This window comes from Alosa sapidissima, chromosome 2, assembly GCF_018492685.1.
Source record: "Alosa sapidissima isolate fAloSap1 chromosome 2, fAloSap1.pri, whole genome shotgun sequence".
Taxonomy (NCBI): domain Eukaryota; kingdom Metazoa; phylum Chordata; class Actinopteri; order Clupeiformes; family Clupeidae; genus Alosa; species Alosa sapidissima.
In genome coordinates this window covers 11,728,332-11,740,984 of record NC_055958.1, presented here as the reverse complement: position 1 = coordinate 11,740,984, position 12,653 = coordinate 11,728,332, and the positions used below count along the sequence as shown (strand labels likewise).

General features: G+C 46.1%; 1 protein-coding gene across 2 annotated transcripts in view; it reads left to right on the top strand.

Moving 5' to 3' along the window:
* The first annotated feature begins 2,124 nt into the window (after positions 1–2,124).
* The window catches only part of xrcc5 (X-ray repair complementing defective repair in Chinese hamster cells 5), a 33,925-nt gene continuing 23,396 nt past the window's right edge, over positions 2,125–12,653 (top strand). Inside the window, exons 1-8 of one of the 2 annotated variants that reach the window (XM_042070080.1) lie at positions 2,309–2,367; positions 2,862–2,898; positions 3,643–3,756; positions 4,044–4,227; positions 4,701–4,749; positions 4,969–5,091; positions 5,935–6,126; positions 7,132–7,246. In XM_042070080.1, the coding sequence (XP_041926014.1) occupies positions 2,881–2,898; positions 3,643–3,756; positions 4,044–4,227; positions 4,701–4,749; positions 4,969–5,091; positions 5,935–6,126; positions 7,132–7,246 (795 nt within the window). In that variant the 5' untranslated portion in view covers positions 2,309–2,367; positions 2,862–2,880. Of the gene's footprint in view, positions 2,368–2,861; positions 2,899–3,642; positions 3,757–4,043; positions 4,228–4,700; positions 4,750–4,968; positions 5,092–5,934; positions 6,127–7,131; positions 7,247–12,653 lie in introns of both variants that reach the window. The other variant, XM_042070073.1, reaches the window with a different exon arrangement.

Below are 12,653 nucleotides of genomic sequence, written 5' to 3'. Positions count from 1 at the left end.
CTACGGGAGCGCTGTTTAATGCAGTGCTCGGTGTTCTATCCATTATGACAGTCTCGTGACAGCTGGCCGTAGCGTATGTAGGCCAAAGGCCCTCCTTCTCGTAAAAAATGATTTTTATTTCTCTGGCTGTTGCAAATGATATCAGTGGTTAATATGAGTGCCCTCAGTAAACAGCGCAACAAATAGACAGCAAACAGTTAGAAACAGTCACGCAATTGGCTTCTTAAGAGATCGCACGCACGCACTTTTTCGCGATCTGCGATTGCACTAACTAAGCTACCGGACACCAGTAAAATTAAGAAGCCAATTGCGTGACTGTTTCTAACTGTTTGCTGTCTATTTGTTGCGCTGTTTACTGAGGGCACTCATATTAACCACTGATATCAATTGCAACAGCCAGAGAAAATATAGCTGCAAGCAGCAATGAGGGGGCCAAGCAGATAGGCCGGAGTAACCATGGCAACGAAATGCTGTTAGCTCAATGCTGCAATCAGACGTATGGCCATAAGCTGTCAAAGCAAGTTTCACGTCTAGCACGTCAAAAGTTACAAGGCAAAATGCATTTTTGCTAATTGCAGTGACCCTAGAGGTCAAAGGTTACAAAATGTCTTCGGCATTCACTTGATGGTGTCATGAGTCCATGTACCAAGTTTGGTTTTGATATATGCAACGATTGCTGAGATATGAGCTCACTTCCTGTTTGGCGGCTTCGCCACAAATTTCAATTGGATGTGACGGGCGAACGCTTCTATCAATTGTTACAGAAATAAATGAAGTGACAAGGCATAGTCTGAAGATGGTCTGTGCCAATTTTGGTGAAGATCAGATTAAATTTGTGACCTGTGCGAAATTGTTGGTGTCTTTGATCAAGTGACAAGTTGCCCTCAGTTGACCTAAGGACCTTTTACAGTATTACCAGACACCACTAGTACAATTTATTTCTAAGCACAGCAGCAGCTACAGGCCAAATGGCATGTTTGTGAATTACAGCGCCCCCTAGAGGTCAAAGGTCACCAAATTTCTTGAGGGTCCTCCTGATGGGGTCAATGTACCAAGTTTGGTTTTGATACATTGGGCCATTGATACAGTAGGCCACGGCTGTTTTGGGCAGCCGTGGCCTACTGTTTAGCACTTCAGACCTGTAACCGGAAGGTTGCCGGTTCGAACCCCGACCAGTAGGCACGGCTGAAGTGCCCTTGAGCAAGGCACCTAACCCCTCACTGCACCAAGTGTTGATGCAGGCAGCTCACTGCGCCGGGATTAGTGTGTGCTTCACCTCACTGTGTGTACACTGTGTGCTGTGTGTGTTTCATTAATTCACGGATTGGGATAAATGCAGAGACCAAATTTCCCTCACGGGATCAAAAGAGTATGTATACTTATACTTATACTTACATGCAAGGGTTGCTGAGATATGAGCTCACTTCCTGTTAGCTTCGCTGCTTGGCCCCCAATAAGTGTATGTGAATGAATAGTATGAAGAGCAGAATATGGCTATATAAGTGTATAATTACAGTATGTACATTTATAAATAAATAGAACACTAGGGTAGGATATGTTCTCCAGGTGGTTGGGGTCTGTTGAGGGGCAAAAATGTCCTCAAAATGTTTGTCCCTGTCAAGGTTGCTATGATCATGGACATCTTAACAGGCAGTTGTCTGGGGGAGAGGAGGCTGTTGATGGCCAAAAGTCCGCACAATGTCCACGAGTTGTAGGCCCACGCCCAGTGGCAACTGTATGAAAGAGGCCCTTGTTATGTTCAAAGGAACGATTGTTAAAGGGACACCAGGCAAGCCTGATGCTTTTTCTCTACGAAACTCCCCCTCGCTCGGTCTGAGGCTCTTTTCCTTTTCTTTGCGTCTTCTGTCAAGGGTTTTCGCTGCTTCTTCGCCGGCTCTGCCATTATACACACGTTTGCAACAATCTCTAGCGTTTCGTTAGCCTGCCTCTGTGCTGTAAACTGATCCTGCTTCGGTCGGCGGGTAGGATACACCGAACTTGCAAGTGGGATATTCTTCCTACAGGCAGCAAGGGCGGGCGAGAGAGCCTTCATTCGCCCCGTAATGAGTCATTTAACCATATACCGACTTACGAAGATAATTAATTAACACGAAAACGTTGCCTGGTGTCCCTTTAAAGGAACTATTTTATAAGTAGTAATGCGGCACTATGTTTTCTTATGAAGCAGTGGATTGATACAGTTAGAGATGCATTGAGTGAACCTGTCCAGAAGTGAAAGTATCAGTGAATATTTTATGACTAATACTCCTGCATGGTTAGGCCTAGAAAACACAACAGCCGTTTCCTGTGGAGATAATAATGGCATCCCGGTATTTCAAGGGAATACTGCACGCAAAAAAACCTAAGGTAGGCTATTTTTTTTTGTAAGTGGAAAGCCACACCCTAAATATGTAGGCCAAGTGAATGGGTCATGCCTGGACTTCTGAACAGATCTAGTGTGCTCATATGGAAGTCCACTAGGACTAGGAGGACTATGCGTTGCCATTTATCCAAAAGAAATACAGAAGAGACACATGGTGTGCCATTCAGTGTGATCAGAATCAGAATTGGGTTACAAACTACATCAAAGACAACACATAAAGGGCAGTGTGATAGTGCAAACCACAATAATGTCCAACTGGGGTGTGTGAGGGATTGTTTATTTTCTCTAGGCTACTCGTTTCCTAATATACTTACAAATATCGACACTGCGTTCTTCCACGTGTTGTTTTGTTATTATTTATTGTTGATTAGAATGACATTTGATCAATTCTTGTTTTTGCTCTGACGAAACACCCTGCGCGTCTGTTGCATGGTACCCATGTCTACTGCGTTTGTTTGCTACCCGGACTCATAATAAGGTGGAACAGAGTGGGAGTCATGGCGCGAACAAGCAAGGTAGCGAATCTCTATTGTGCAAGTTATTGTGTTCTTTTGGCAAAGTAAACATAATTACGACTTGTCAGTTAAAGCATTAATTAAAGTACATGTTGACTACGATTACAAATAATCATTTGAGCTGATTTTGGTCAGTATATAACGTTACTGGCATGTTGACACATTCAATCCAGCAAGCTAGTCAGTTAATGATCTCATACTATACATATAATAGAGTTAGCTTCAAGGCATAAACGTTTGTAAATTGCTGACATTTGTGGGAAAGGCAACCTTGCCATTATTACAGATGCTAAATATATTTTATCATGACTCATAGCTGCTTTCATCAACTTCCTTATATCCAAGCTCGCAGTCGAATGTGAGGTATCATTATTATTATTAGGGGTAGGCTACTACTGACGAGGTAGTTACCAAAATTACAATTATCAAAGGTATGGAGAATGATTTATTTGCATTGGTCCTATTCATCTGCCATGAAGTGAAATAACATCCCTCTCTGAGAGACGCTCCAGACTTCCTTTGGGAGAATTGGGACAGGCACAGGCATGTTCCGGGGTTTGTCTGCGCTGTAGACACCTAGTGGAGGAAAGGATTAATGGATGCAGTTTGACATTCACAACACAATCCGTTGAAATAAAATAAAATAAAATAAATTGAAACTGAACATATTTGATATTATTTTTTCTAAAATATTGTTTCACGAGTAAGTTGCAATTCTTTAAATGTCTTTCTTTCTTTCTTTAGTCAGCGCTTGTGCTCTGCATGGATGTTGGTTTCTCCATGAGCAATGCAGCCCCTGGCCATGAACCATCATTCGAGCAAGCCAAAAAAATCATTCAGAAATTTGTCCAACGACAGGTGTGTCTGCATACTTCTAAAAACACTTCTAGTTATTTTCTGTCAGACTATGTATGCTATATTTAGTGGATACCCTTCGGTTTAAACATCTAATTCAGATGCATAGAGTAACCTTAACTTTAGAGCTTCATTGTGTTCTATCTTTTTGACAATATCGTGCAAACACATGCTATTTATTTATTTGCCTAGGATTATTTAATAAATGTCTTTTGTACATTGTGAATACAGAATGTGAATCAATCAATCAATCAATCAATCAATATCTTCTATGCAAATCACTCCTGTAGGTATTTGCAGAAACCAAGGATGAGCTTGGCTTGGTACTTTTTGGGACTGATCACACTAAAAACCCCCTGGCCACGGATAGCCAATATCAGAACATTGCCGTCCATCGACACCTTATGATCCCAGACTTTGAGCTGCTGGAGGAAATCCAAAATGACATACATCCAGGTTCTCAACAGGCAGACTGTATCCTTTTGGTTGATGTAGAGAATTTATGAAATTGTGATTATAGTTTTAAACTATAATGTTTTTGACTACTTATGTGACACAAACTCTACCTATTCTGTAACACATGGATTCCTAACTCCTATTCATTTGTTGCTGTTCACAACAAGAATGATAACGATAACAGCAAAAAATATCACTCCAGCTAATATGAATGACAATGTCCACACATAAACTATAACAACATGAGAATCGTTGGGGATCACTTTCAGAGTGGTTTTGAGAATGATAAAAAGCTGACAGCCGATCAGAATCCATCAAATTTTAGCCATCACATCCATCAACACGAGGAGAGACTTTCCTTATTGTTAATCAGTGTGGGCGCTTTTATCACTATAGTTATCTTTATATTTATCGCTCCGGGTGTAAACGACCCTTTAGTCCTTTTACCAGCAATGGATGCTGTGTTGTTTCCTTTACAATGATTACTTCAGGGCTGGACGCCCTTGTGGTGTGTATGGACCTCCTGCAGAAGGAGACTCTGTAAGTAGCCACTGATATTAAAGACAGTTTTTCCCCAATGAATGACATAGATTGTTTATGTTTATGGTATTTTCCAGATGTTTTTGTCCAAAAGCGGCTTATATAACAATATCTGACCTGTACAAAGTGCCAGAACTATCATAAAGTGAGTTCACATACTACTGTAGCTTGCTATGCTATGCACTAATGCTAATGAAATGTCTAATTTTTGTCTGTTAGGGGGAAGAAGTGTGACCGGTTGAATATTGCCCTGCTGACTGACCTAAACTCACAGGTCAGCTCTGATCAACTGGACATCATTATTAGCAACCTGAAGCGGGCCGGTGTCACACTGCAGTTTTTGTGAGTAGCCTGTCTTGTGTTGTGCCAGTCAGTGACATACTGTAGCCAAGGCAATGCAAGTCTGTTTACAGAGCATAGTTCATACGGTGGTAACTCAAGCTGCTTAATTGAATAAGCAGATAAAAGAACAAAGAAACAAAGAGTAAGATAAATAAATACATTAAATTAAGATAAATACATTACATTAGTTAATTATTAGTTAATACAAGGACAGTTTAAGCTCTTGCAGAAAGGTTTTGTCATTTATAAGGTGTGCATTCTGTTTAGCAGGGAAATTTTAAAAAAACTATGTCAAACCATGAATCTTCCTTCAGTATATACGCTCAAATTGGGTGGTTTTTGACTGATAATGTTCTGTGAGTCTACTGTTACGCCTGGGATTTCCTATGCAAAGTGGAAAAGTTTTGTGCTATTATATTCCATCTGTTTTTATTAACTGAGCAGTGATCCCTTTTTTCCCCCTTATGTTTTCATGGTTGTGCTGTAATGGAATGTCAAAACTGATTGGTCCATTGTGACGCTAGTCAACATATTGATTCACGTTTATCAGCAGTTGTGTATACACTGGGGACAGATCTAAAACTAAACAAATAGTCTGATTACGTAACACTGAGGCCACCGAATTCTGTACATGTCCCCCATCTCGGCAAGTGCCGGGCTCTTCCTGAGTCATCTGCCATTACGAGGCGCACAGCAGGGATCCGCTTCTGCAACCACTACTGCTACTGCTGCTGCTGTTGTGTTTAGTCTTCTTGTCCTTAGGGTCAGAACAGTGTGCTATCTTTACTCTGACTCACCTCGACTGCCCCACCACCCCTGTTCTTCCCCCCTGTTCTCTCCCAGCCTGCCTTTTCCTGCAGACGCCGCGGACGACCCTGGAGAGGGGGGGTCAGGTGGGGACGGACATGGGGCTGCCCGGAGACCCCCCCACGGGAAGGGGCTGTCGCGGGAACAGCAGAAGGGACTGGAGATGGTGCAGCAGATCATGAACTCGCTGGATGAGGAGAGCGACTTGGAGGAGGTGTACCCCTTCAGGTATGACCTTTGACCCCCCCCCCTTCTGGTGTGTCCCCCCTGAAAAGGGTATTGTATCTGAGAAGAAATGGTACCTCTTCAGGTGTAACATCTAAAAGTGGTGTACAAATTCAAATATGACCTGAAAAAGTATAGAGGTTTCGTTATGACCTGTAAAGAGAAGTAACCTTCACTTTTGGCCAAGGATGTTTCAAGAGGTTCACACATCTTTAGATGTTGTATGACATCTGACAGAGTTGTGACTGGGAGTGACTTCTGGAAGCTGACACAGACTGCAGTAACTGATGCATGATCTTAATTTTATTTTTCAGTTGCGCACATTTGAATTTTTTTATGTTAATGAAAACAATTGTTTTTTGCATGACTCTCTGGTTTAAAACAATGGTCTTTTTATTCAGGCTCTTCTAGATTTTGGAATTTCTTCTAGCACATTCCCCACCAAGTGAACAAATGAAACAGTATTTAAATAAATGAAATGCAGTGTATTCTCCATAGCGCAGAGATTACCGTTAATGAATTCATTGGGCTTGATATTGGGCTTTGTCCTTGCTGCCGAAGCAGATTCTACTTGGCTGGGCTCGTAGAATTGCATCCACGCTATTAGTATAATTAAAAGAATTGGATAAAAAAAAATTGGATGTGCATTCATGTGTGGGGAGATTGCTCCCCCTTTTATGTTAGAAATACACTCCAAATAGAACCCTCTTAAATAAATAAGTTAATGTAATAGCATATTAAGTGATTTAATTTTATACATTAGTCTCGAAGAATGAGTGTAATATGTCTCGTTTTTACCCTCAGTCAAGAATGGCGTCAAGTTATAAGATACATTTCTGAGAATGCCCTCCTTCTGACTTTGTCAGAAGTTGCAGTGACCAGAGTGCTGGATCTCACTGCATCCACAGTTGACTTTTTTTTCGACGTGGCTGAGTGTGTGTACTGTATGTGATGTATAGACTCGAGTGTTTATACTGCTGTTGTTGCTGTTGCTGTTGTGGGGTGCAGTGATGCCATTGAGAAGCTGTCCATCTTCAAGCGCATTGAGAGGAGGCCTATGGCTTGGCCCTGCACGCTCACCATAGGCAGCTCCCTGGCCATCCGCATCGTCGGCTACAAAGCAGTGAGTGCAGCAGTGTAATCCTGACAATGAGTGTATTTGGGAACATTAAAATAAAAGTACCATTACTGATAGTCCTAGTATGTTTAGTATGATAATAACGTAAAAGCTATACTTGTATTTATTTACTAGGAAATAATTTCTATACGAGTAATACTGGTAATATAAAATATATATATTTTTTTGTTTTCAATGTAATGCATATAATCATTTGGCAATAAGTGTATCTGACATTATCTCTTGATGTTTGTTTTATAAATAAACGTGACATGATGTAACAATGAAATGCTTGTAAATTACAGTATAATTTAGTGAATTCTCATGAATCAATAGACCTTTCACACAACTTCCGTATTTGTGACTGTGAAGAATGAGACCTCACGGTCCAAACTCACAAAGGGGATGCGCGCTCTTTCAGGCAACCAAGGTACACGAAGACATTGACGAACCACAGACAAGTGCAAACTTTGTGCTAAGAGTGCTGGTTTATTTACAGTGTTCAAAAGTGATAAACAAAAACTTTGAAAAAAAAAGGCTACAAACAAAAATCAACACGAGGGTTGCTCAAACTTAAAGACTTAACTAAACAAAATAACCAATACAAAACTAATAGGGATTCAAAGAGTTAAATGTTCACAAACCAAACCAGACTCAGCCTCACAGCAAGCTGCTCTCCCTATGCCACTCTCTCTCGAATGACAGAAGCTCAGCCTTTTTATGGGCCTACCCATTAGAAACGTCACTCAAAATGGTGGGAGAGTAGTGCACAAACAATTAACAAAATAAAGACATTAATCATAACAAAAATAAACTTGCCTTGATCCTAACAATTTTACCCTTATTTTACGCTATAAAAATATATATATACTTTCTCTTTCCCTAAAACCAGTTCAAAACCCTAACCACAATTACAGACACGCCATCAAAACAAAAAAATACAAAAAGATTGCAACTTTGACAGTTCGGGTTTTCTCGGGGGACCATTGATGGCGGGACACACAACAGGGAAGTGAATGCAGTCAGTGTAGATGCTATGGCGTGGGAATACGGGTGCGTGTGGTGGAAATGTTTGGTGGAGCAAAACCAGCGGGTACCTCGCGGCTTGCGGAGATGTTGTGGATGAAGCCTGGTGAGTACAGAAATATGTGTGACGCTATGTGACGGTGAAATATGAATGTGTTCAGAACGCGCTAAACCGGTATCGCGTGTAATGAACTTGCCAAGTGCCGTGTGCAGGTGTGTGCATGTGTGTCGGGAAATGTTTGTCAGTTATGTGTAGGGACAACGTCGGGAGCATTTGGGGAAAAGTTTAACTGGAGGGCAACTTTTCCACATTTCCCCCCTCCTCTGGAGACTCGACACAGGGGTGGCGAGACAGGTAGTCAGCAACCAGGTTGTGCTTTCCTGGCCTGTAAACAACCTCAAACTTAAAGGGCTGCAGCGCTAAAAACCACCTTGTTACCCTTGCATTGGTGTCCTTCATCTGGCCTAACCATTTCAGTGCTCGATGGTCTGTTTCAAGCCGAAAGTCTCTACCTAGAAGGTAGTAACGGAATGTGTCCAAGGCCCACTTCACCGCGAGACATTCCAGCTCGACAGCTGAGTATCGGGTCTCTCGTGGGAACAGTTTGCGGCTAATGTAGGCGACTGGCCGCTGTTGGTCGCCTTCCCCCTGGAGTAGGACCGCCCCCAGCCCAACCCCAGAGGCGTCAGTTTGGACTGTCCATGGCTTGTCAAAGTCAGGGCTCTTCAAAACTGCATCGCTGCACAGAGCCTCCTTCAACTCTGTGAAGGCTCTCTCGTGCGGCTCCTCCCACCTGACCCTTGCTGACCCAGACTTCCTGGTCAGGTCAGTGAGCGGCGCCGCCATGGTGGCAAAGTTAGGCACAAAGCGCCTGTACCACCCTGCAAGACCCAAAAAGGACCTCACATCCTTCTTGGTTTGAGGCCGCGGGCAGTTGCGGATGGCCTCGAGCTTGTCAGTTTGTGGGCGGATCACACCATGGCCCACAATGTGACCCAGGTACCGCACCTCGGGCTGAGCAATGGTGCATTTCTTGGGCTGGATCGTCAACCCAGCCTCGTGGACGCGTTTGAAGATCTCGGCTAGATGTTCCACGTGCTCCCTCCAGGTGGCGCTGTGGACCACGATATCATCCAGGTAAGCACCAGCAAAGGCCCCAGTCCCTTCCAGCACACGGTCCATGAGCCGCTGGAAGGTGGCTGGCGCTCCCTGGAGACCGAAAGGCATCTTTGTGAACTGGAACAGCCCACGGGGTGATCGGAAGGCAGTGTAGAGTCTGGCCTCCTTGGCCAGTGGGACCTGCCAGTACCCTTTGCTCAAGTCCAACGTCGTGATGAACCGGGCCCCACCCACCCGTTCCACCAGCTCCTCGAGCCGTGGCATGGGGTAGGCGTCGAAGTGGGTCTGGGCATTGACTTGGCGGAAGTCCACACAGAACCTCATGGTGCCATCCTTCTTCGCCACCAGGACAATGGGGCTACTCCAGGCACTGTCCGAGCGCTCAATGACGCCCAGTTGCTCCATCACCTGCAGCTCCTCCTGGAGAACAGGCAGTAACCGCTCCGGAACCCGGTACATTCGCTGCCGCTTCGGGGTGGTCTCTTTCAGGTGGATCGGGTGCTCAGCCAGTGACGTAGTCCCAGGCTGCCCGGTGAACAGGCCTTCTGGGATGATAGCCCGCAGCTCTTCCTGTTGCTCTGCAGTGAGATGGGAGAAGTCTGGTTCCCCTGCTGTGCAGTCAGTGGGGAAAAACTGCTCAGGGGTGTCATACTCTTCTCTCACGGCTTGCACCATGAGCTGGTCACTCACTGGCGACTTTCTGTCGTGGTACTCTTTGAGCAGGTTTATATGGAACACCCGCTGTGGCTTCCTCCTCCCAGGCATGTCCAGCTCGTAGGTGGCTGGCCCCATCTTCCGGCTGATGCTGAAGGGCCCCTGCCACTTGGCCAGCAGCTTGTTCTCCTCTGTTGGCAGGAGCAGGAGAACTTTCTGGCCGGGCTGGAACGTGCGCTGTCGGGCTGACTTGTCATACCAGCTGGACTGGGTCTGTTGAGCGTTCTCCATGTTCTCCCTCACCAGGGTCGCCATCTCCTCCATCTTCTCCCTCATGGCGATCACATAGGTGAGGATGTTCGTGGTAGTGGCGCTCGGTGACTCCCAGGCATCCCTCAGCAAATCCAGAGGGCCCCGCACTTGCCTCCCATACAAAAGTTCAAATGGCGAGAACCCGGTTGAGGCCTGGGGTACCTCACGGTATGCAAACATGAGGTAAGGGAGCCAGCGATCCCAGTCCTTGGCATTAGCACCCACGAACTTTCGCAGCATGCTTTTGAGGGTCTGGTTGTACCTCTCCACCAGCCCGTCGGTCTGCGGGTGGTAGGGAGTGGTCCTAATACCCCGTATCCCTAACAACCTGTAGACCTGCTTAAGTGTGTTCGACAAGAATGCTGTGCCTTGGTCAGTTAAAATCTCCTGTGGGATCCCTACCCTGGAGAATAACTGTAGGAGGACAGGGGCAATGGTTCTGGCGGTGACTTTGCGGAGGGGAAAAGCTTCGGGATAGCGTGTAGCGTAATCACAGATTACAAGGATGTATTTGTGACCTGTCTGTGTGCGCTCAAGGGGACCGACAATATCCATTGCTATCCTGGTGAAGGGGACTTCAATGACAGGGAGAGGCTGAAGTGGGTATGGCTTAACCCTCTGCTTGCTGGTGAGCTGACAAGTGGGGCATGTCTTGCAGTGTGTGTGAACGTCTGTGTACAAGCCGGGCCAATAAAATCTGTTAGAGATTCTCTGCAGGGTCTTCACACTACCCAGGTGACCTGCCCATGGGATGTCATGACCCAGCTTGAGAATATTAGGTCTCAGGCTAGTGGGGATAACCAGCTGCTCAGTGCTGCCACCCTCTGGCTGGTGGTAGAGCAACCCATCTTTAACAAAATAGTCCTCCCCAGAGAGGGATTTAGCCTGGCCTGTGCTCACACCGTCAATTTCAGTGGCCTTACTGAAAAGATCTTTGAGCGTCTCGTCCTGCTCTTGTAGCAATTTCAAATCATGGGGCACATCCCAAACATCTGGAGCTGCAGTGGGGGGTACATTCTGCTCTGCACTCGTCATGGACTCAACTCTGTGAATCAGCTTTTCACGCCGGCGCTGATGCCGGCCCTTGCGTGGCCTGTTTGTGTCGGGGGGCGCAATCTCTTCATCATAGTAGGGGAACAATTCACAGACCTTCTGCTTCTCTGTCTCGCCATCTGCCACTCTTTTAGCCTGAGATCTGGTCACAACCATACTTATGGGTGAAGTAGATTGCACCAGCTCTGGCAAAATTGCAACATCTTGGCCCAACACTATGGGATGATGGAGGCCCTTCACTACTCCGGCTTTGAGAGTGTATGTGTGGCCGTGTACACGCAGGCATATTTCAGCTAGAGGGTATCGGTGCTCGTCGCCATTTATACACCGCACCCGTAGGCATCCTCCTGTCAGCATTCCTGGCTGATTAACCAGGTGGGGTTGCACCAGCGTCTGGGTGCTACCGGTATCTAAAAGGGCTCTAGCTGCTCTACCATTAACCGCAACATCAACAGTCTGCACTCTGTTCTGGACTTCTGGCAGACTGGTAGTGGTGACCTGAGCACTGGGACCAAAACCTCTTGGTCGCTTGTCAGGGCAGTTACGTATGAAATGTCCGGGCCTGCTACAATGGTGACATAACGGCTCAGTACTTGTGGGTGCGGACTGAGTGGATGCAGGTTGTCCATGTGGAGATGCTCTGGGTGTGTGTGGAGGTGTGCGACTACTTTGACCCCTACGCTGATCCCCACCCCTAGGACCCACTCCCGCACCATAGCCCGCAGACTTACCCCTCTCCGCAGGTTGGCTGAAGCCCTGGTAACGGAAGTCCTTCGGTCCACGACGGGCGGCGAGGAAGGAGTCCACCAGTTCTGCTGCTCGTTGTCCGGTCTGTGGATCATGCTCCTTGACCCACACGCGCACATCAGGAGCCAGCGAACGCAGGAACTGCTCCAGAATCAGAGTCTCTCCGATCTCCTCCACAGTCTTCTCTGTGGGCTTCATCCATTTGGTGTAGAGGTCTTTGATCCGATTGTAGAACTCTCGTGGCGTGTCGCCAGGCTGGATGCGAGGGTCCCGGAACCTCTGACGGTAGACCTCGCAGTTTATCTCAAACTTGGCCAGGATGGCGTCTTTCACTTTCAAGTAGTCTCTGGCGTCTGCAGGATCCATAGCCACGTATGCGGCTCTCGCCTTGCCCGTCAGGTAGGGCACCAGGAACGTGGCCCAGTCAGCAGGGGGCCACCGGTATGCAGCAGCGAGCCTCTCGAACGTGGTCATGTACTGCTCGACGTCATCTCCCTCCTC